This window comes from Rhineura floridana, chromosome 4 (genome assembly GCF_030035675.1).
Source record: "Rhineura floridana isolate rRhiFlo1 chromosome 4, rRhiFlo1.hap2, whole genome shotgun sequence".
Taxonomy (NCBI): domain Eukaryota; kingdom Metazoa; phylum Chordata; class Lepidosauria; order Squamata; family Rhineuridae; genus Rhineura; species Rhineura floridana.
In genome coordinates this window covers 132,328,047-132,352,918 of record NC_084483.1, presented here as the reverse complement: position 1 = coordinate 132,352,918, position 24,872 = coordinate 132,328,047, and the positions used below count along the sequence as shown (strand labels likewise).

Below are 24,872 nucleotides of genomic sequence, written 5' to 3'. Positions count from 1 at the left end.
CTTGAACTCACTGTGTTTAATTACATTTTTAAAAAACTCATGGTAAACTGGTATGCCAAAATAAAAAACGTGTAATCATGGTTATGAGAAGAAGCCTGACAAAGGGCAGTTTATGGCAAATTCATCAGTGCAGTATATAAAAAAGCAAAGATCGTATTAGTGAAAAAAAGTAAAAGGGAAGAGAAATCATACTGCCAAAGTAATTTTTCAAACTTTCCATTTCTGGCACATCCTATTGCTGCATATCAAACACCTTCTATGCTGATAGGATATTTCAAGCTACAAAAATTGGGTAACCAAATTTATCTCATTTAAATTTCCTGACTTCCAACATTTATTGTTTGATAGATAGAAGGATTGATTGATTGCATTTACATACAGCCTCATAGCCGAAGCTCTCTGGGCGGTTTACTATGATGTATCTAGTAAGAATGCAATGATTTTAGCAATGAATTAGAAGTTACCACACTTTCATGCGGGACAAGCCTTTGCTGCTCTGCCCATATGTAGGCCTAGTTGCCCATATCTATGCCCATTAGATTTTAGAACGTGAATTGAGATTTTCAGATAGGTGTTGTATGAATCTAGATAAGGAATATAAATAAAGTCCCTTTTGACTAAAAATCCAAAGGACGTAAAGGGAGCAGAAATGTAAGTGAATATGCCATCTTGTGTTTTATTTGTTTATTTATAAATATTTGTCTACTTCATATTTTATTTTTTATAAGATTTATATCCTGCCCTTCCCCCCAGTAAGAGCCAAGGGCATATAAAAACATCAAAGTGGTTTACAACAAATACAGGAAAAACCATACAGGAAAAACCATTAAAAATATGGTAAAAACAAAGGTTAGCTATTGAAAGAAAATCTTCCTAATTGCCCGCATAAGCCTGGTGCAACAGAAGGTTTTTCAACAGGTGTTTAAAAGCTTAAAACAGAAGGCAACTGCTGAATTTCTGCTGGCTGAATGTTCCAGAGAACTGGGACAATGACACTGAAGGTTTGATTTCTTGTCGATGTTGAATGAGGCTCGCCAACGTGGGGGACAACCAAAGCTGCTCCTGCAGAAGATCTCAGTAATCGAGCTGGGACATAAGAGTTCAGGTAGTCCCTAAGATATCTTGGACCTAAGTTGTTCAGGGCTTTGCAAATTAATACGAGGATCTTGAACGGGGCTCAATAGTGGATGGGCAGCCAGTGCAGATGTTTTAAGAGTGGTGTTACATGTTGTTGGCCACATCTGGTCATCCATTTTGCACCAGCTGAAGCTTTTGAACCAGGGTCTTGAAAGACTGAAAGATGCTTCTGTTAAAAACTAGGCAGAGAAAACAAGAAAAATTCTAAAGTATAGGCTTTTGGTTATTATTATACAGCCACAAGAGTGGCTGTATGCTATAGCCAGCATGGATTTTTTGCATTCCGCAACGTTAAATTGAAAATATCCCCTATGCCATTCTGCTGCTTCTCATAAGCTCATTTCAAAACAAAACCTTACAAAACTTATAGCCCTGAACTCAGACACGGTTGCTTAACAACCCTCTTAAGTTTTCATGGCAAGACACAAAACACTCAGAGAGAATTGAGAGTTAAAGTGTAAAAGAAGAGGAAAAAAATCCAGACCCCTGTTGGATTTTTTTTCTGTCAGTGGTCTCATAATTTGTTGAAATTAATTAAAAATCAGCCATATTCACAGAGTACTTGTAATTATATTACTGACCTTGTCCCATATTCTGACCTTCATCTTCTGCAGTTTAAAAGTTAAAAAAAAAGCATGGCTGATTTTTATAATTTAAGAAATTAACACTGAAGTCTATTACAGTGTCAGGCATGCTCAATAAGAATGTTCTAAAAGGCAGGCTCACAGCTTTTGGCTTGGCTAATCAGATGGCCACACCCACACCAGACATTTATTTCACTTTAGACAGTCATGGCTTCCCCCAAAGAATCCTGGTAAGTGTAGTTTGTGAAGAGTGCTGAGAGTTGTTAGGAGACTCCTCCTCACAGAGCTCTACAGGAGTGGTTTAACAGTCAGCCCCTCTTCCCAGAGAGAACTCTGGGGACTGTAGCTCTGTGAGGGGAATGGGACATCTCCTAACAACTCTCAGGACCGTTCACAAATTTTGGGGGGAATGCCATGACTGTTTAAGTGGAATAAATGTCCGGTGTCGATGGGGCCAGGGACAGCTTTGGTTTAAATTTGGGTGGGATGTGGCATGTGCCTGGAAAATCCTGAAAAACAATGATACTGTTCACAATGTTTTCCTTTTGGAAAGGGGTTTTCCCTCTGCTCAGTGCCTGCCCACCCAATCTCCGCACCTCCCCCCCTTCCTCCCCCTCCCCCAGGTCAGTTTCACTTATCCTAAGCATGATTATACAGGAGTAAATCTCACTGAATTCCAAAACATGCAAATTATCAAACCTGCTCTTCCCTCCTTTTCCCTCCTATCCCCTCCCTTTTGCCCCTCCCTCCTCCTTGCCCCTCTCCCTCCCTTCCTCCTTCCCTCTCCTGTTCCCTCCTCTTCTTCCATGGTCCGTTTTACCTATCCTAAACATGACTGCACGAGAGTAAATCCCAGTGAACTCAATAAGTATGCAAATGATCAAACCTGCCATCCTCCAGCCCTTCCTCCTCCTCTCTGACCTTCCTCCTCCTCTCCTCCCCATCCCCCCCCGTAGTCAGTTTCACCTATCCTAAGCATGATTGCAGAAGAGTAAATCCTGTTGAACACAACAAGCATGCAAACGATCAATCCATTCTCAGCAAACTTGCACAGGATCCCATTGCTTACCTCCCGGATTAAAAAGCAGAGAAATTCACTAATAAGCAAAATAAACCTTGCGGTTTAAGAACATACCTCTAGCCAACAGAGCATACCAAATTCTTCCAAGCTATACAGGAAGTGGATTGGACTGTGAAAGACCAACCTAAATTGTGTTTGCATTTTGACAAATTTGTAGGGCAGTACAATATCTCAGAGCTCCCCCCCCTAGCACATTCAGTATAGCTGCCCAATTTCTCTGCTTTTTGAAGTTTGATAGAAATATCTGTTGGCTATAGGTATGTTCTCAAACCACACGTTTCTTTTGCCTATTGGTAAATTGCTTTTAGAAAGGCCACAAAACTTAATTATATGTTTAGGTTATTAAGATGGAAATCAGTCACTGGGTATCAGTCTTGAACAATACCCTCCCAGAGTCCAACTGAAGTTATGAGGTGTCACATGCATGTTTTGTAGTTTGCTGATTGCACCAATAGGGATTATAGAGTATATCTCTCACTTGCCCCTCCCCAATTCTTTATTCAAACACTTATATAAAATTCAGAAATAGAAGGAATAGGTCAAACCAAGGATTCAACAGTCCTTACTAGGAATAAACTAACAAACTTTGGCAGCTTATGCACAGCTTAGCCCAAACCCCTGTGATTGACAATATTTTCGCCGTGTTCTCTGCCTTCACTCTGTTGCGGGTGCTCCAATACAGGGGATCTCGTTTTGTAGTATAGGAGAAAAGGGAACATACAACAATTGTTGAACTATGCTTTGAAGAGAGTGGGCCTTGTGATGGAGTACACTGCAATACTGGATTATCTGTGCTGGGTGTATTGCCTTCCAGAAATGTCTGCTAAGATTTTAGCAGCTGCTGTGGGTTTTTGCAAAGAAGAAAATAGGAGGCAATACTGAAAGGTTTAGGAATTATTTATTCAGTGTCAAAATAATTTAGATGCAAAACTCCAGCTCCTCAGGAAAAAAATAGAAATTTCTAATAGGAACTATGATTTGTTTAGGGAGTAGAAATTACATACAATACATTAAATTTTCATTGGAAGAAAACAATGTTAGAAGACAAGCTCAGAAATCCCAACACACAAACATAATTACAAGAACTTCTCAATGCACAATGCATGATTCTGGCACATGTTCTGATACAAACAAGATTTTACTAAAGTGTCATACCTGATTAGATTGATGTGATTATTAAAGCCTCTGCTAAGACTTCGAGCTGGCATTTGGTCTAACCATAGTACTGGCTGGTCTGGATCAGCTATCCTGTAAACAGACAATGCATCAACACAGTTTTCAGATTTAATTTTTCCATCAGATTTTTTAGAAAGCTTTTTATTGTTTTTCTCCAACTACAATATCGTGCTAACCTCAAGAGTTAGACGACATTAAATTAGAGTTATACTCAGACCCATTCTCAGGGGGTGTGGATGTGGGTGAATTAGGGCAACCACACCAGTCTCTGGCCTTCACAGATCCCTATACCATAATGTAACGTTGACAGTGACAACCATGGCCGGCAGCACTGCCTGGGAGCGGGTCCCAAATGCTGACCTGGAAGGCCTTTAGCAGTTCTGGGAAAGGCAAGTGTGGGAGGCAGAATGAGGCCTCACTGCATTCAGAAGGCAGCTGGCAAACATTGCCATGGAACAGAATAAAAGGAAATTGGAAGAACAGAGAGAACAGAGAATCACTGAGTCTACACACTGTACAAAATTGGTTAGTTCTTCAGAAATCAAATGTGTACTCTTAATTAATCTTGATAATGTTCTGCATGTTGTTTAAAACAAACCTGAAATGTTAAGAGGCATGAATAATGAGCTAAACATTATTTAGTTTGAAAGAAAACACTTTTGTTCCTTGATCTAAGAAAGTGGATTAAAATATTTAAGTTATAAATTCACATGTTTGAGGGGATCACTCTATGATACATAATGTGGATACTTCTATACATAATCTGCATAAAGGATGATGGAAGCATTGTGAAAAACACAAAGCTATACAGGAAGGTCCACAAAGTGTGATTTGCCCTAAGCCTGCTCCTCCCCAGGGATGGCCCTTATCAGAAGTATTGAAATGTTTTTTGTGAAATGCTCACACAGACTGGGCTATAAAAGATGTATTACTATTTATTAAATTTATATCCCACTCTTCCTCTCAGCAGGAGCCCAAGGCGGCACACAAAAACGCTAAAAATGCTCTAAAACATCTTAAAAAACACTTTGAAATATATTAAAACAAAACGTATTTAAAAACATATTAAAAACATCTTTTTTAAAAAATCCTTAAAAGCATCTTAAATAGCAATTCCAACACAGATGCAGACTGGGATAAAGTCTCTACTTAAAGGGCTTGCTGGAAGAGAAGGTCTTCAGTAGGCGTCAAAAAGATAACAGAGATGATGCCTTTCTAATATTTAAGGGAAGGAAATTCCAAAGGGTGGGTGCCACCACACTAAAAGTTTACTTCCTATGTTGTGCAGAATGGACCTCTTGATAAGATGGTATCTGCAGGAGGCCCTCACCTGCAGAGCATAGTGATCAACTGGGTATATAAGGGGTAAGATGATCTTTCAGGTATCCTGGTCCCAAGCTGTATAGGGCTTTGTAAACCAAAACTAGAACCTTGAACTTAGCCCATTAGCTAACAGGCAGCCGTTCTTTCAGCAGCAGGGTGACATGTTGACGATACCCTGCCCCAGTGAGTTCAGTCACTGTTTTTGCACCAGCTGCAGCTTCCAGACCAACCTCAAGGATAGGCCCACATAGAACGCATTACAGTAATCCAGCCTGGAGATTACCAGTGCATGGACAACAGTGGTGAGGCTATCCCGGTCCACAAACAGCAGAAGTGATTATGTAAGAACCATAGAGATCTATAAACAACCACTTTCATTCTGCCACTGCTTTTATGAACCCTATAACTGCTTAGCCTACAATTCAGCATTCTTAATAATAATAATTCACAGGCAGCTCGATAGATTTCCTCCTGGTTTATTACCTTCGCCATTTCACAGCAATGTCAAACATATCTCTCCACTGCATCAGCCTGGTTTTCCCATTCATCCGTACTTTTGAGTTCACCCACGTTCTCTGTACAGCTTGCATTACTTCTAGCACAGCTAGCCCCATTGCTGAACAACAAACAACAGTAGGTTACCAGTTAAAGCCCCCTCACATTTATACTTTATATATAAATATAGGGCAGAAACTAAGCCATCAGAAAAGACAATCTATGCATGTTTACAAAAATCCAAGCCCCAATGTATTCAGTATGGCTTACTCCTAGGTGCATAGGCCTGCAGTCCAGATGCAATGAACTACAGCAGAAGTGGATGACAGCAGAAGATCTGGTATTTAATATCATCACTGGCTGCCTCATTGCTGCTTCATTAAGTATTTATACATTATGGTAAACAACAGACTGGAATAATGTTTAGCATTTTTGTTTAATATGTATAAATAAGCTGAACTACAACCTGAATAAAGCATGTTTTATCACTGTAGTTATCCAAGGGTAATCACAGGAAGCACCACCATACTTTTATTTCCATGTTCTGAGCATACCTCTGTGTATTCTCTTGTTTGGAAGAAATCCAGGGGTCTCATATTGCATTAGTGAACCCAAATGATCAGCTATACAAATCATCTCTTGCATTTCAGCTTTATAGTTTTCAAATTTCTGAAGCGGTACATCCCTTAAAATCATGAACAAAGTTGATATTAATTAGCAAGATGATTTCTATAAAGTCTTAAATAGTTTCTACAGAAGTAGCAGTCAATGACACAGACACACACATACAGTAAGGTTTAAGATTGCCAATTCCTGGCCAGCATTCTGGAACGTTTATGGCAGATTTCACTTTTCTAACTCTATTGACTATGGCTATTTCTTTACTGATGGGCTCTGACACATGCATTGGAAGGGGGAAGGACTGCCTATCCCCACCCATCTGAAGGAGTCTCAACTACCATTTGTACTCCTCCCAGAAAAAAATACCAAGATCACCACCCCCAAGTGCCCTCTGAATGGCAGCTGATAAGCAGCTTCTAACAAATTCTGTCTCAGAGAACATCAACTTGCTTTCCAATATTCTTTCATTAGTGACATGTATTATACTGAGTCTTCAGTGTCTATGCTGCGCACGTAAACAGAACTCTCCAAAACTAAGCACAGCTGAAACAGAGTTGAATGCAGAGTTACTTTTCTTTAGTTAAATGCTACATCCAGAGCTGCACCACACCATAAATTTTAAATTATAATAAACTCCTACTGGGAGGAAGGGCAGGTCACAAATTTAATAAATAAACAAACAAACAAATAAATAATAAAAGAAACAGTAACATCTGCAAGAACTATTCTTTATAATACAGACTAAATGGTATATCCTAAACCAATGAACACTTCCTTTTCGTTATTGATGAACTAACTTTTCATTATTTTTGACCTTTAAAATTGTGAAAGTAATGGGTCTTCAGTTTCAAGAACAAAATATACCATAAATACATATATTCTTTATTATACTGCCCATCCACAAAGTCGGCTGTTTAAAAGTGTTACGAATCAATAACATACAAAAAATAAAATCTAACAGCATATATCACAGTATCAAATAGTATCAATACAGCCAACATAAAGCCAAACACCAGCATAAATTCAGAACAAAACCAGCACAAAAGTATAGAACAGCAAGAAAACAGTATATGGGACTATTGGTGCTGTGTGTGTGTGTGTGTTATGTCACATTTTAGGTGAAAAAGAAAACATGAACTTGCACCTGTTACAAACCCATACTATAAAGACATATGCTGCATTTGTAGCCATGTGTCTAAGCCTTTAACCGCCACTATTAAACACTTTCAGCACAGCTTAAGAATGGGTAAACTTAGTTGCTTACTTTATATGTGGTTGTAAACCTGGCTGCTCTTCATAGTCTTCTATCAGAAAAGGAAGATTTTTGGCCCAGTGATCTTTGAACTTCCCAGGAAGATCCGTATCTATATTGTATTCTGTAAGTGGGGTATCAAGATGTGCATGCAGATAGCGAGAATATTCTGTGAAGGAAGTACACATCATTGAGCCATTTTCCTGGAAGGCAACTTAAAAACCTCAAGGTGAAATGTTTTTCGGGTGATCTGCTAAAGAAAATCCCATAAGGAGCATATAGGAAGTTGGTTTATACTGAGCAAGACCCATTGGTTAATCTAGCTCAGTATGGTCTACTCTAACTGGCAGCAACTCTCCAGAGTTTCAGGAAGGAATCTTTCCCAGCCCTACCTGGAGATGCCAGGGATTGAACCTGGGACTGTCTGCATACAAGAAACATGCTCTATCACTCAGCTACGTCACTTCCCCAAAACCACCTACATCATGTAATTGTTCATGTGCCATATCTGGGTACTTTTCCCCATGCAAAAGCACTGTACTTCCTTAAAGACATATAAGCTTTTTGGCATTTCCCCCATTAGCAGAGAATTAAGTAAGGAATTTGTACTTTCAAGACCATTTCAATGTACTGTATACTACTTGGAGATATTTTTTTTGAGCAAGCAGTTTATACATTTTCTATATAAAATAAAACATCTCTCTTCCTGACATACACACTTGGCAACCTGTATAAAATTTATTTAAATACATATATGGTATATATAGACAACTGCACAAATACAGCCTTTATTAAGGAGAGATACCCTGAGCCAGTAGCTACATAAGCTACATAAGTAGCTTAGACATGACTTTATCTTTTCTCTTTAAAAAAAATCTACAGAAAGGGGCTGCCAATTAGCAATTAATGCCATAGGTAACTAAGAAGATGCACAAGCCTAAACAAGTATTTTTTATAATGATATCCACACCTCAAGTTAACTTTCTGATTTGTACTTCTTTGAGGTAAAATTGAAGATAACTAAATAATTTCACAGTGCAGCAAAGAGAGGGGGCAAATTTCTTTTTAAAATGTCCACAAATGTGATAAGTATATATTTTATTACCTGCAACTTACCTCTGAGGTATTTCACTTTCAGGTACTCTGTACTAGCTTTCTGACCAGGCAAAGGATCATTTAACATAACTTTAGTTTGAGCTTTTATTCCTTCATAAAATTGACCCATAGCAACATGACTAAGACCTTTCATATACTGGCACACTTCATTATACGGCTCTAGTTGCAGACACCTCTAGAAGATTGAAGTGGGAACAATCAAGACATATGTGAGATTGCAGATAAACAAACCACAGACCTTTGTTTTATTCTTTATCCATTCAAATGTTTTCAGATAAAGAAAATGCAGCTTTTTTCAAAAACGCTATTTCAATCAACTTTTTCTACCTCTAAAATGAAGCCTAACTTTTAAATATTTCATTTTTATAAAAATATTTATATACTGCCGTCTCACAAGACATCAGGGCAGTATACAGCAACATAAAAATATGCACACAGTGCAAAACTGTAGCATGAATAGTCTTCATTCTAGTAACGTAAGAGCAGCTCTGCTGGGTCAGATCAAGGCTCCATATGATCCAGCATCCTGTATACAGCAGTGGGCAGGCAGATGCCTGTTAGAAATCCAAAAGTAAAGCTTGAAATCAAAAGCGCACCCCTGATGGGCATCTGGTATTCAAAGGCATACTGCCTCGGAACATGGAAATTACATTTAGCTATCATGGATAACAGCAATTCATAATCTTGTCCCAATTGCCTCCATGAATTAAGACACATTCCCTCTTTAAAAGCATCTAAGCCAGTGGCAATCAACTCTCCTTCTGGCAATGAATTCCATGTTATTTATGCATTGTATGAATAAGTGCTTTCTTTTGTCTGTCCTAAATATACCACCAATCCATTACATTGGCTCTATTATTATGAGGCATATTTCTATCCAGTTTCTCCACTTCATTTATAAATCATGTCTCCCCATCACCTTTGCAGTCTTTTTATTTTTTTTATTTATTTATTTTATTTTATTTATAGACCGCCCATAGCGAATAGCTCTCTGGGCAGTGAACAGCAGAGTTAAAATACAAAGTTACAATAAAACATACAAGGTCACAACAAGGTAGAGTAAAAAACATTGAATATAAAACATGAACGTTAAAATGCCTGGGAGTATAACCAGGTCTTAACCTGGCGCCTAAAAGAAAATACCGTAGATTAGATTTTTCTAATCTAGAGTCCCAAATATCACAGATAAAGTGTTGTAGAAACTTGAGAATTCTGAAGACCTTTATCAAAAGCACCTTTTTCCAGACTGATACCCTTTTTTCAGACAGAGCAATAGAAATGAATACATATTTCCATAAATTATACAGCCATTAGAGTAGCTGCATACTATAGCCAGCATGGATTTTTCACATTCTGCCATGTTAAATGGAAAATATCCACTGTGCCGTTCTGCTCCTTCCCATAAGCTCATTTTAAAACAAAATCTTACAAAACCTGAACTCAGAAATGCCTGCTTAACAACCCCTCTAAGTTTTCATGGCAAAACACTCAGAGAGAATTGAGAGTTCAAAGTCTAAAACAAGAGGCAAAACACACACTACCATCACTACCCCAGCTTGCCTCACCTAGCAGCATCACGCAACTTGTGAACACTTCTTCACAGGCACGTACCTGAGCAGAAACCTTCACAGATAACATGATGCTTTGAAAAATATTATATAGTAAGATTTCTGGCAGCTGAGGACAATATTTCTTGCATCTGATGACATGGACTCTAATCCACAAAAGTTTTAAGTGTTAATAAATTTCTTATTTAATGTGCTACAAGGCTCCCTTGTTTTTTATCAGCAAAAATGAGGAACATCAAGCCCACATAAAAATCAGAACCTCTCCCAGCTTTCATTGTAGACAGCACTATGGTGACAAGAGTTGTGGGAACCAGGAGAGCGGTTTCTAAGGCAATGTTCATAGCCTGTCTCTGAAGAGAAGTGCAAAACTGAGAGAGGCCTTATTTATTAATTAAATGTGTATCCTGCCCTTCCTCCCAAAGGAGCCACAGCCCAGCAAGCGGAGTCTGAAATCACAGATAGGGACAGAGTATGTCAAATTTCAGAGAATCAGGAAAAAAAACAAGAGTTATTTCCTAGCCAACTCAAGCCTATGTGAAAGTTAGGACAGAGGAGAAAAGAAGTGATGCTCCAGCTTTTTTTTCTCTTTAGGAAAAAAAACACCTTCCATAGGGCAAGAAACAACAGCCTCTGTTCTGTCGAATTCTATTGCAGTCCACTGGATGGAAATTTATATTTAAATATCTAGCCAGCCTTTCTAAATGAAGTACTCAAGAAAGCTGCATGTTTGAGTGAGAGACTTGTTTTATGTATGACTAAGGATGTACAGGGCTTTCACTTCCGGGAAGGGTGACTTCGCTTGTGCCTGCTTTTGAGACGGGCTCCCGCCTCAGAAGAAGCTTATTCAGATATAAATCAGTCAGAACATTTTTTTTTTGACTGATGAAATTTCTCCCGGGCAGGGAGAAACGTAGAGATCAACCTCAAAAGCCTGTTTTTGTTGGGAGGACTGGATTTCATTAATTTATGAGAAAAGGTCCAGCCAGCAATGCCGGACGGACTTCCGAACAAGCTCTATCTGATTAATGCGATACGTTTATCTTTTCTTCAAAGAGAAAACGGACTAACAGGCAAGCACCCTTCTTTCTATTATTTTTTTTACTTGGTTTAAATTGTTGCAGCAAAAAGAGATTTGTCAAATGAATCAGCTTTAAAGAACTTCTGGGTGAGCTATAACTCTTCTCTGTTATTCACGAAATTAACAGCTTATCTCTGTTTCTATTGCAAAAAGCTGTCCTGGAAGTGCATTCTAAAGATATAAACAGAAGAGGGATTTCTATTCCGAGGGACATTATATTGTCTGGGACTATTCTCTTTTTGGTCTATTTTATTTTGACGAATCTGCTTCTTCACGACGCCACTAACTGTTTTGATGCTGGGAACTAAATTTGTTTTGTATTCTTGAACATAGAGAGATAAGGCAGGCTGCTCTGTTTATACTGTGATGTCATCAAGCCTGGAATATTAACCCAATTGTTGCTGAAATAAGAAGTGGTTCTTCTTTATTTTTGTTTTGTTTTGTTTTCGTGGTTTTAAAAATGGCAATCAAGAAAGTGGCTGAGAATCTGGAAGTAATTATGTTTCAGAAAATAATGGATGAGATTGAGATAACGAAACAAACCCTGCGACAGGGCAGTAAGGAGCTGAAAATTGAACTGAGCAAAATGACGCAGGAGCTTAAAGAAATAGGGGATCCTGTGAGAGAGGAGAATGAGATCAGAGATGAGAAAAGAAAAAATAAAGGGAAGATACAAGCCCTGGAGATTGGAACAAATGTGGAATTGGAAAAAGATCTGGAGTTTATGGATATTAGAAATAAAATCTACTGTTTGGAATTTAACGTTATCTCTGAAGAAATTAATGAAGATATTAGAGATAAAGTTATCAATGGCTTGGATAATCTTCTGGACTGGAATGACGTGATGGAGCTTGATATAGAGAAAATCTATGGAATTAACTGCAGCCATGTGATAATGGAAAAACTCTCAAGAGATGAGCCAGTGCATTTTGTAAAAAAGAAGAACAGAGATATGACTTTACAACAATATTTCAGCAACTTATTCAGAATCGATGGCAAGAAAATATTTGGGATAGAGGAAATTCCCATCAGACTCTTATTATATGACTATGGCTATGACAGCAAGATTATTATGGAATACTGATAAAGGAAGATTGGACACTGAAATTACTGGACTTAACAGGACTATTGAAGATGGAAGATGGAATTAATATGGATAATGGAATAATGGCTATTGAAATTATTGGACCTAACAGATTTTGATGAGATGGATTAATCGATATGTTTATTTGGACTATGGTTATGACAATAAGATAATTATTATTATTAACAAGATGGATTAATCGATATGTTTATTTGGAGAAAAATTGATAGATATATTTCTTAAAGAATTGAAACCTCTCTTTGACTTTTTGTGGAAAGAATAAAGTAATGTTTATGAGATTTGATGATTAATTAAGATAACTACTGGAGGAAAGTGATTTTATAATATAATTTAAGAGACAGGATTGTTATATATTGTAGACCTATAACTGATTTGATCTGCGACAAATGGGAAGTCAACATTTTTTTATTTTTTTTGTTTAATCATTTTTGTTTTGTTTTGTTTTTTGTCTTTGCATGTTTTATGATTTTGTTTTGTATGTTTTATGAAAATTTGAATAAAAATTATTGTAAAAAAAAAAAAAAGGATGTACAGGGCTTTATATGATAGTATGTGCACAGCAGAGCTTAATAGGTACTTAGTGTCTGATTTATACACAGCTCTGTTTGCTTATACAATAACCATGTACAGACAGATGTCATTAGCATATATGATAAAACTGTTATTCATCACAATTGCAACGGTGCTGGACTTCCGGGAAGGGTGACTTAGCCTGTGCCTGCTTTTGAGACGGGCTCCTGCCTCAAAAGAAGCTTATTCAGATATATCAGTCAGATTTTTTCTTTTTTTTTGACTGATTAAACTTCTCCCGGGTAGGGAGAAACGAAGAGATTAACCTCAAAGCCTATTTTTGTTGGGACGACCAGATCTCATTAATTTATGGGACGAGGTCCAGCCGACGAAGGTGGGACGGATTTTCAACAACAAGCTCTATCTGATAAAGCGAACGTTCATCTTACCTTCTAAGAGAGAACGCACTAACAGGCAAGCACCCTTCTTTCTATATTTTTCTTTTACTTGACTTAAATTGTTGCTGTTTAAAAGAGATTTGCCAGATTGATCGGTTTTTGACATCTCACTGGGGAGCCATAACTTCTCTCTGCTACTCACTAATTAATAGCTTATCTCTGTTTTTGTTGCAAAAAGCTGTCCTGGATTTGCATTCTAAAGATATACACAGAAGAGGGATTTCTATTCCAGATTTTTATTTTGAAGAATATTATATTGTCTGAGACTACTCTCTTTTTGGTCTATTTTATTTTGACGAATCTGTTTCCTGACGACCGCCATTAATTGTTTCGATCCTGGGAACTGCATTTTGTTTACTTAAGCATGGAGAGATAAGGCTGTCTGCTCTGTTTATACTGTGATGTCACCAAGTTTGGAGTATTAACCCAATTGTTGCTGAAATAAGAAGTGGTTTTCCTATATTTTTCTTTTAAAATGGCAATTAAGAAAGTGGCTGAGAATCTGGAAATAACTATGTTTCAGAAAATAATGGATGAGATTGAGATAACGAAACAAAACCTGCGACAGGGTTGTAAGGAGCTGAAAATTGAATTGAGTAAAATGAAGCAGGAGATTAAAGATATAGGGGTCCCTGTGAGAGAGGTGACCCTGGAAGGGGTCCCTGTGAGAGAGGAGACCCCGGAGATTGGAACAAACGTGGAACAGGAAAAAGATTTGGAGTCTATGGACTTTAGAAACAAAATCTATTGTTTGGAGACACAGGAGATTAAAGACATAGGGGTCCTTGTGAGAGAGGAGACCCTGGAGACTGGAACAGGGGTCCCTGTGAGAGAGGAGACCCTGGAGACTGGAACAGGGGTCCCTGTGAGAGAGGAGATCCCGGAGATTGGAACAAACGTGGAACAGGAACAAGATTTGGAGTCTATGGACTTTAGAAATAAAATCTATTGTTTGGAACTCAATGTTATCTCTGAAGAAATTAATGAAGATTCTAGAGATAAAGTTATCAATGGCATGGATAATCTTCTGGACTGGATTGATGTGATGGAGCCCAATATAGAGAAAATCTATGGAATTAACTGCAGCCATGTGACAATGGAAAAACTTTCAAGAGATGACCCAGTGTATTTTGAAAAAAAGAACAGAGATATGATTTTACAGCAGTATTTCAGCAACCTATTCAGAATGGATGGCAAGAAAATATTTGGGATAGAGGTAATTCCCATCAGACTCTTACTATATGACTATGGCTTTGACAGCAAGATTATTATGGAATACTGATAATGGAAGATTGGATACTGAAATTACTGGACTTAACAAGACTACTGAAGATGGAAGATGGAAAATGGAACTAATAGGGATAATAGAACAATGGCTACTGAAATTACTGAACCTAACAGATTCTGATGTGATGGATTAATTGAAATGTTTATTTTGACTATGGTTATGACAATAAGATTATCATAATTAGTAATGAGATGGATTAATCGATATGCTTATCTGGAAAAAAAAATTGATAGATATATTTCTTAAAGAATTGAAACCTCTCTTTGACTTTTTGTGGAAAGAATAAAGTAATGTTTATGAGATTTGATGATTAAGTAAGATAACTACTGGAGGAAAGTGATTTTATAATATGACTTAAGAGACAGGATTGTTATATATTATAGACTTATAACTGATTTGATCTTTGACAAATGGGAAGTCAATATTTTACTCTTTATTTTTTATTTTTGTTTTTTTTTCTTTTTTCTTTTTTTGTTTAACTATTTTTGATTTTGTTTTTTGTCTTTGAATGTTTTATGATTTCGTCTTGTATGTTTTATGAAAATCTGAATAAAAATTATTGAAAAAAAAAAAAAAAAAAAAAACAATTGCAACGGTGCTTACTTTAAAGTTTTTCAGAGCTTCATCCAGGTTACCATGATGATAAAGCATCATTCCCCCAAGTTGGATTGTCTGAACATGGTTTTGATTTAGCATCAATGCCTTCTGAAAGTTTTCTGAAGCAGCTTCAAAATGACCAAGTTCTCTAAAGTGATATATGAACAGCAAAAAGCAAAAAATAACTATAATTTTCATTTAGTGAAACTGTTTTTTTATTGAAATTAACCAATGTAGACTCTAAAAATCAGTTTCATATCAGAAATAAGGTCAACAATACATTTGTGATTCATTCAAGCACACTTACCTGGGACTAGACCCCAAAGGGGCTTACATCTGAGTACACATGTATCAGATTTTACTGTCTAATCTAATATGCTTAAGGTAAGAAAAAAGATCAATCAGGAAAATGATTTTAAAATTACACATTATTTTAGGCAAAGGTGGTAGTTTTACTCCAAACTTAAAATAACTCCCCCCTCCCATTATATTTTTGAAGTCTCGTGATATAAGGTTTGATGCAAATACTACCGTGTCAATGGAGTGACATGTGAGTGTTTTAACAGGCCAGTATAATACAGTCTGGCTGAAAACCTCCCTTCTCTACATGTCCCAGCTTGTGAATGCTTTATCATATGTTCCTTATAGAATTCACATTTGAGAGTCAAACTGCAAAACTGAAAAAATATTTTGAAGTTGCTTACCGATAGGCCTGCCCCAGACTTTTATAAGCATCTATGAAATCTGCTTTCTGTTTCAGTGCTTCTTTGAATGCTTCAATAGCTTCCTGAGTAAAATCCAAGAGTTAACTATTGTTCATTAAAATATTGTGCTATTAAAATTAGTAACTCCTACTGGGATTTTAGAATAATCATGTATATACTTTACAGAAGTCCAAAATCAGCAAACACAAGGCAATACATTGAGCGTGATATTTATAATTGTATCTGCAAATAAGAGGTTCTGAAAAAGTAAAATAGGAAATAGCCTCTCTTAGACCCTACATATAGATAGTATCACCCAACCATTGCAATAAACATCAATGTACAGCTTTACCTGTCCCATGTCTAATATTATATGACATCAGATAAGTGACACGTGGGCATGGCCTACTCACAATGGCCAGGCAGGTCTAATTAAGCCTGTGGGTTAGAGGCTTCGTACCATCACTTTAAACATTTCAGTGATTTCCAAAGGGAAGAACACTTATGACACTGCAGTAAACTAGCCATCGATAAGTATTACAGCAACAGTGAAGTGAAAGTAGAAATAAGAGCCTTGGATCAGATAACGGGTAAATGAAAAACAGCAGGTAACATACAAGAGTTCCTTTTTTAAAGAGCAGTAATATTCATTTGGCCTCAGCCAGGCAACTCATCAGGATAAATATTAAAGACAGTGTGCTGGACAGCGGACTCAGTTCAACAATGAAGTGTATGCAAAGCTCAGTCCCTATTATCTCCAGTTCAAATGATCCCAAGTAGCAAGGCTGGGAAAAGGCTCCTGCCTGATGCTTGGAAAGACACTGACAGTTAGAGCAGATAGCATTGGGCTAAATGGTCTGACTCAGTAGAAGGGAGATTCATAAAGGAGACTTTGCTAATGGTAACACAAGCCTTTCTACAAACATATATAGTGAGAATTCCATAGGTATTCAAAATAATTACCTTTAGAAGCCCTCTGTGAAAAAAAGTTAAACCTTTGTAAAGCATAGCTATAGGTTGGTTTTTGTTTAGTTCAAGTGAGTTCTGAAAGTCCTCATGGGCAGTTGCGTAGTCCTATGACACAAAAACAACTTCCATGAGACAAAGAAAACTGCTAGATTTAACTCAAAGGCAACACAAATGATGTTATTGTTACAGGATAACGTGCCTTCCATAACATCATCATAAAATTATTAATTCTTAAAAAGAAGAAAAGGGGAGCCTATGCACGTTGACTTGGCAGAGTCAGGGTGCAATCTAATGGCTATTTATGCTGGGCTGAGATGAGCTGGATATGGCAGACCCCAGGATGAGCTAACTGGGTCCTAGCACAGCCAGGCTACACCAGGCTATGCTGCCATTAGCCCCTCATCCCAGTTCCACCACAGCCGAGGCAGGACCCAGCCAGCTCCACCCGAGGTCCATTGGGGAAGCCCAGCCTGCCATAAGGGGAGCCAACAGAAGCCAACAGAAGGCCTGAAAAAGGGGTGTTCCAGGGGTGTATCAGAGGAGGGGCTGAGGGAGGGGGACTTTCACAATATCAAGGTCCCATTCGGCTCCCTCCTGCAGCCCTCCATCATGGCAGCAGGCACACCAGGAAAAGGGGTGGTGGAAGCATGTATTTTCTTTCCTTCTGCTCCATCCTGCCGGCATAGCCAGCATTCTCCCTCCGAGAGGCCTCCGAGCAACAGCTGGATGTGGCAGCCCCTTCTGCCAGCTCCGCCTCCCGCTGGCTTCACTCCCACTGGCCCCTGACAAGTTGGATTGATCTGCCCAGCTACGATCCTAGACATATTACTTGGGAGCTTCATTATTCAGTGGGTCTCACTTCTGAATAAAATTACATAGGACTGTGTTGCAAGAAAAATATTTTTTTATCTAAGCCATTCCAGGGGGGAAAATTGACCTACAGTACATTAACTGAAAAAACTAGAGTGAAAATAAACCAAGAAAAATCTCTGGAAATAACCTGCTGTTACAATCTCTAGAGATATCAGCTATTCCTTTAAGTAACAATATTTGTAATTAACTGAGCTGATCTTCAAGAAGAATGCAAAATTTATCTTTTTTTATTTGTCTAGCAATCATCATAATCTGCCTTGAACATTTTAATGAGGAAGTGGGGTCTAAGTGCCTTAGATAAATAAACAAATGAAATACTGGCATTTGTTTGCAAACTCATCATCTTAAATAATAAGTTATTTTGAATGCCCTTCCTGCAAACTTAGGTATTGGTAGATCCTCCACATCTAAAATACTTGCCCTTGTTTCATTAAGCAGCTTCCTATCTAGCTCCTGCAAAGAAGTTACCTTGTTGCAAGAGATGGAACATGCCTCTTAAACCCAGCTCTGTTAAAGAATGTATTTATTAGCTTGCAGGTTTTGAGAGGTTTCAGACATGACCCTTGAAAATGAACCCTGGTCCTGACTCATTTACTAGAGGTGTCTAATTGAAAACTAACCTCAGATATGAAGTAAAGAGTACCTCTGTGTCGGTAAAGTCGTGCTGAGGGTTTTAGTTGAATAGCTTTAGTGAGGTCAGCCAGTGCTTCACTAATTCGACCCAGAGGAGACAGTATCTATAAAACAAAGATATTTGAGTAAGAATATACAAATAATCCTTCATTTTCAAAATAAGTTTATGATACAATAGTTATACACAAATTATTTGTGTTGTCCACTGAAATAATTAAAAAAGTGTATTATTTACATCCTCCTCTAAGATGCACACCTTAACATGGTGAGGGGGTTTGAGAGTGCTGAAGAAGCTGAGAGCAATGCCGTCAGGAAGCTAGACCAAGTGGCTAGAGTCCTAGTAGGGGCACCCAAGGCAGAATGGTCAAAGCTGAGACACCAAGGGAAGGCAATGGTAAACCACCTCTGAATACCTCTTACCATGAGAACCCTATGAACAGAGTATCCAATATGCAACATGGGATAGTGCTGAACAGATGCTATTGGAGGTCACTGATTCATAGGGTCGATATAAGTTGAAATTGACTTGAAGGCACATAATAACAACAAATTATTTACATAGAGAAGTTGTACATTAAAACTGATTGGAGCACATACACAGATTCCATCACATCTATTTAACATTAAAAAGCAGGCTGATGTCTATTGATTGTGTTATATGTTAAGCGACCATGGAAGAAAAGGTGTGTTGGGGACTATATTGAAATGATTTATTTGTTCCTACTAAAACCCATGTGTAATATTTCTAAAAATCCTTGTTGCATTTATTATTGCACGCATCTTTCTACATATAAATGGGCATAAAAAATGAGGTTAATTACATTCATACCCCCTTTTAAGGTCGGTAGCTACAACCACAAGTTTAATTATACTGTTCAATTTGTTTATTTATATTTCTAATTAAACAGGTTTTGCGAGTTCAGTTTTTGTATTGTCAAATAATTCTATGGATAAAAATGTTTTTCCTTAATATATTAATAGAAATATATGGGCAGATTCGAGTGTGCCTTTAACCCCCTGCACATTTGAAAGCCCCGCAGTTTGCTTTGAAGTCCTGAAAATCAGCTTCCCCGCTCACCTACCAACTTTGGCCCACCAGGGGCAGGGGAGATGAAGATCTGACCCTCCAGTTAATAAAGGTTCCCCACCCCTGTATTATATGGATTTCATAAACCATAGGCACATTGTTTTAAGACAATATCAACAATAAACCTGTAGAAAACAGCCAGAAATAACTAAAAAAACCAAAAATAATAGGCATCAGAAAGTCTTTTAAAAGGAAAAAATACCTCTGCTCGCTGTTCAAACACTTCAGGGTGATCTGGAGCCAGACTAATCACTCTGCTCAGCTCAAACAAAGCAAGTTCTCCATTTTTAATATCCTTAAAAATGGAAAATAATGTATGTAAGAGCAGCAGTATATGTTTAGTCATAGTGAGGTCACACTGACAATTTTTCAATAGCTCAACAACAAGCGACTCACACCAATTGCTTTCATCATGGAATATTCTGATGTGTGCTAAAAGAAATAGCTTTTGATACCACAAATATTAGTTCAACAATATGTTTGGAGAGCAATGGAGAAAATGAAACACCTCTTTTTTCACTGTTTATTCTCAGCAATATTTTGGACCTGGAAGTTTTGTAATGCGCCTTTTTCTGGTGGGATTTTATTTAGTTACCATTGGTTGTTGGCTGTAGGGAATGTGCAACACAATGATATCATGTGTTGAATTAATTACCTTGATATGACAGGGAAGAGGGAACAAAGATATGGAGCAGCAGCAACTCACTGCTCTTGTAACCTCTGCTTAACCTCTTAGATCAGATGTCATCAATTTGGTGCCAGCAAGTGCTGTGGCACAAACAAAGGCCTCCTTGGCATCCCTAGGCAACCAGGGCATCTATCCTTGAAGTTCAGTGAGGTGTTGTTGCTCATCAGCCATGTGGAGATGGCGGCAGGTACTTCCTTTGCAGAGAAACAGTTTTAAAAAATTTCTGGCGCGTGGGGGGAGAGGAAGGAGCAGAAAAGCTATCCCAATTCACCCTGTCTGCTTGCTGTTGCCACCAGCCATGTGGAACTGGTGGGGGCACTTCCTTCATTGCATGTATGTGTGGTCTCTGCATGAGTGAGACAGGGTGAAGGGAAGGTATGTGTCTGTATGCCCAGTCAGAGAGTTTGGGAAATGTATATGTGGGAAGTGTGTGTGTGTGTGTGTGTGTGTGTGCGTGAGAGAAAGAGCGAGAAGATGGGAGGGAGGAATGACCGTAGTATGTGATCTGGGTGTATGTGGGATCTGGGTGACAGGCAGAGATGTATGTGGTATGTAGGGGTGAAAAGAGAGAGAGCTAGAAGAGGGGGAGGTATGTATCTGTGTTCTGTATTTATGTGAGGTGAGTGTCCGAGAGGAACAGACGCCCTTGTGCAGACAGAGAGGAAGAGACGTATGTGTGGCTTTGCAGGTGTGAACTAAAAGTGAATGAGTGATATGCATGTCTGTCTGCATGTGTATGGTGAGCGCATGAGTGTGCTGCATGTGCAAGAGTGAGTACGGTGTGGCTACCTTCTATATTTTCTCTGGTACTGGGAGATGATCCTGTTGTTATTAGACAAGAACAGCATCATTGTGTGTGTGTGTGAAATCAATATTATGCAATCTCTACAATCAAGACCAGCAGGACCAAGTTAAGCATGAGGTTGTTGGGGGTAGTGGGGAGAGAGAAGATCAGCAATGAGTGTAGTCTCTTCCAACTGTGTATTATGTTATGCCCCCACAGCACCCATTTTGTGACTGGTATCTACAGCACTTTCTCAAAATACAAAATGTGTCTACCGGTCCAAAAAGCTTGATGACCCCTGCCTTAGACACTCCTGGTTACAGGAACACATTTGACCTAGTGTTTAGAGGCCCATGCCATTTCTGGCAGACTTCCAGTAAGCATTTTGGAAACAGAATTAATAAAAAGAAAAATAGTGGGGGTATTCAATGCACTCAATTCCATTAGCTCAAGGATTTGTGCTTCCAAAATGGAACTTCCCCCCCTCCTCCCCAAATCTGCTCTGGAGGTTTGGGGAAAGTTCTAAAATAGGTTTAGGGGATGCATGGAGGGAAGACGTTCCACTGTGCAAGCATACATCCTTGCGCTAATAGAGTAAGTTCCTTAGTGCTACATTGGATACAAGCCTGTGGTTTATTTATTTAATTTATATCCTGCTGTTTCTCCCAAAGGAGCCCAGGGTGGCAAGCATGTCAACAAAACTGTTTAACACTTAACAACAATTTTACTGGAAGGAAGGCACATATGTAAGGGAGCAATACAAGAAAATACAAGATGATTCAGGGATACAATTTTGCAGGAAGATAAAAATATGCTTTTCACACAAAGCTCAGTGGAGTTGTATGCTGACAGCATTTTGCATTTCCCTTTGAAATCCTCTTAGGCCAGCCCTGCAGATAGCTAATATTGCTGAAGATGGGCTACAGTGTGCTGCCTGGCCTTCTTCCCTCTTGCTAATGTATTCTATACACAGCCTGCATATTAATTAGCAGAATGTTGACTAGAAAACATCAAGCAAATATTTGCAACTGGTCAGAACCCACATGGATCTGAAATTGCACTCCAACAAAGATCATGGGATATGGTTAATTATGAACTTATTGAATCACCCATTTCCCTGGACACAAGCTGTGTACACTATCTGAATCTGGCATAGCTCATAGGAGAGAAAGAGTTCACTTTTCAGAGACACCATATCGAATAACAGCTATAGTTTTTTTGTCTTAAGTAGTTCATCTTCAGTGTTATAATATTTCACATGTCAAACAAAGGTCATATGTTATAAGTGTTTAGCATAAAATCTCTTATCCTTAAGTATTTTGTTCTGGGTAACTTTAAACCTATAGCACAAAAACCTCCTACTGCTTTGGAACATATTACATTCAGTATAATACATAAAAAATGTGGAAGTAACTATGGAAGGTATGCCTAGATAACCATTTCAGTTTTACTTGCAACTATGGTGGAATCTCTTCCCACCTGATTCTCTATAGAGGGGTGAATGCTCGTTGCTGGAGAACATGAGCAGGAGAGTGCCAGTGCACTCATATCCTGCCTGTGGGCTTCCCACAGGAATCTGGTTGGTTACTGTAGGAACACAGTGCAGGACTTGATGGACCGTTTATTTAATAATGAATTTCTACCCTACCTTTCAGGAAGCGTTTCCTCACAAGATGGTTTACAGAATAAAGTTTAAACACACATAAAAACATCATTACATTCTTAGTAAATCTGCAGTCAGAATGCCATCCAGTCCTGTTTAGAACCAGGCAGAAAGTGGTTCTGCTGTAACTGGAAGCAAAACTGAAATACTGGATAGTCCCTTCCCCATGTTGTTCACCCCTCCCTGTGTTTTCATTTAATAGATTTCAGACAAAGTGGCACACATATTTCTAAGCCTCTCTCTGCAACTATGACAGTTATACAGTTAAAAAAATCTCAAAAGGCACAATTGCAGCATGACAAGTTATGTACTAAGCATCTGTTTACATGGTCGTGCTGAACACACGTGAAATAAAATGACTGGAAGGTCTTGGGCAGTTGTTCTGATACACGACATAGTTTTAGTTTTTAAGGCTTCTCAGAACCATGTATCAAGTAACAATCTTAAACTACAACCTAGTTAAAACAAAGGCATGTAGCTTTAAGGCTTAACGTTTAAGCTGATTTGACTCCCATCAACTCCATCTATCTGCTGAAATTATGGTTTTTCTTTTGAATTATAGGACTACTCTAATGCTCAAAAAATGCTGAAAGTCAAGAGTTTAAATTAACTAGTATATTAATTTTAATACATGGATGTAAAATAAAACATGCAGCACAATTATCTGTTCTGGCATTATAGCTATAATTCCAGTGACTTTTGGCCAGATGCAAATAGATGAAAAAGGGGAAAGTAATCGCATCCCTTCTCCAAAATGTAAAACTCCCTCTTACTATTTCTTCCTTTATTGCTTAAATCATTGCATTTTATATTATACAGAATCTTTAGTCTATTCCCCCCAAACAATTATCTATCAACCATCCTATAATATCTGTAATTTGGATACTAGCCCAAGTCAAGTACATGCAACATCAAAACAAACAAGGCTAAGTATTCTAGTCAATCTGGAACCATCATGAATCTGATAATGCACATATATCATAATCATTATTGTGTGCAGTTTCAAAAATGTTAGATACTCACATGGAGCCCTTTCTTTCCATATGCTATCCCTCGTCCATAAATTGCACTAACAAGCTCTGGTTGTTCCTATTCAAAGCAAAATAAAATTATATTTAGAAGATTCCACTGCACTTGTCTTAATAGTGAATGCTACATCTTAGAAGTCTATCATGCCTAACAAAACCCAAAATTTAAGCATATTATCCATGTATGTGTTCTTAAAGCATTACTTTCAGTTTTGCATACATTTCAAGAGCAATTCGGTGGGCAGTTTTACATAGAAGATGCTTAAACTGCTACTGGAGTCAATATTTCTTATTATGAAGGCCATTGTTCATTTCAGACTCCTTCTTTGCTATACTGTAGTTGCAAATCTCAGATCATATTAATATATTCAAAACTCATTACATGAATGCATGGATTACAACTACACAAAACTTCTATCATGCAGTATGAGAAGCGGCCAGTGTTCAGGTGGCAAAGACAGCACAGCAGCTTTTAAAAGTCATTCAATTTGAGCCTGGGGGGTGCCAGGTTCTGCTGACATCTCCCACTGCCACAAAAGATTTAGGAGGCTGTAAGTTTGAGTAGGAGAAGGGTGGAACTATTTAACACTCTCTCTCTCTCTCTTCCTGCCATTTCCCCCACTCAAAATAACACATGGTTGCTTTTCTTCACGTGGAGGAAAAGATATAAATGCCTGGTTTTGAACAGAATGGCTTTTTTTATTGGTTTTGAGCAGAAAACCCAGAAAGGTGACAGGGAGTTAAGTAGCCCCTTCTTCCCCCAGTATTCCATTGTTGAAAAGTGCAGACTGTAAAAGTTTCTTTTATTTTTAAAAAACTGAGAAAAGATGCATGTGACAAGGTCTAGTTTAGACCTTGCAACAGTTATGGAGCAGGAATTAAACATTGTCCACCTACCAAAACCTGCCACAGCCTTTACAATAGTTTAATAATATTTGGCTGTCATTCAGAATAGAAATACCAGCCCAATTATACTTCGTGGAGTTTTCCTATCAAAAGCAACCCCAAGAAACTGCATGTTAAATTCAGCTAAGTTGTATCCCCATATATTTCC

The 24,872-nt window shown here is 38.1% G+C and overlaps 1 protein-coding gene across 5 annotated transcripts in view; it reads right to left on the bottom strand.

Moving 5' to 3' along the window:
• The window catches only part of TTC13 (tetratricopeptide repeat domain 13), a 63,972-nt gene that overhangs the window by 33,091 nt on the left and 6,009 nt on the right, over positions 1-24,872 (bottom strand). For 3 of the 5 annotated variants that reach the window (XM_061624464.1, XM_061624462.1, XM_061624463.1), the window contains exons 5-15: positions 23,814-23,879; positions 19,858-19,950; positions 18,556-18,672; positions 17,057-17,167; positions 16,094-16,176; positions 15,396-15,537; positions 8,786-8,960; positions 7,682-7,838; positions 6,351-6,481; positions 5,785-5,917; positions 3,958-4,050 (exon numbers count right to left, since the gene is read on the bottom strand). In XM_061624464.1, coding sequence (XP_061480448.1) covers positions 3,958-4,050; positions 5,785-5,917; positions 6,351-6,481; positions 7,682-7,838; positions 8,786-8,960; positions 15,396-15,537; positions 16,094-16,176; positions 17,057-17,167; positions 18,556-18,672; positions 19,858-19,950; positions 23,814-23,879 — 1,301 coding nt within the window. The remainder of the gene's footprint in view (positions 1-3,957; positions 4,051-5,784; positions 5,918-6,350; positions 6,482-7,681; positions 7,839-8,785; positions 8,961-15,395; positions 15,538-16,093; positions 16,177-17,056; positions 17,168-18,555; positions 18,673-19,857; positions 19,951-23,813; positions 23,880-24,872) is intronic. The other 2 variants (XM_061624465.1, XM_061624466.1) reach the window with 1 other exon arrangement.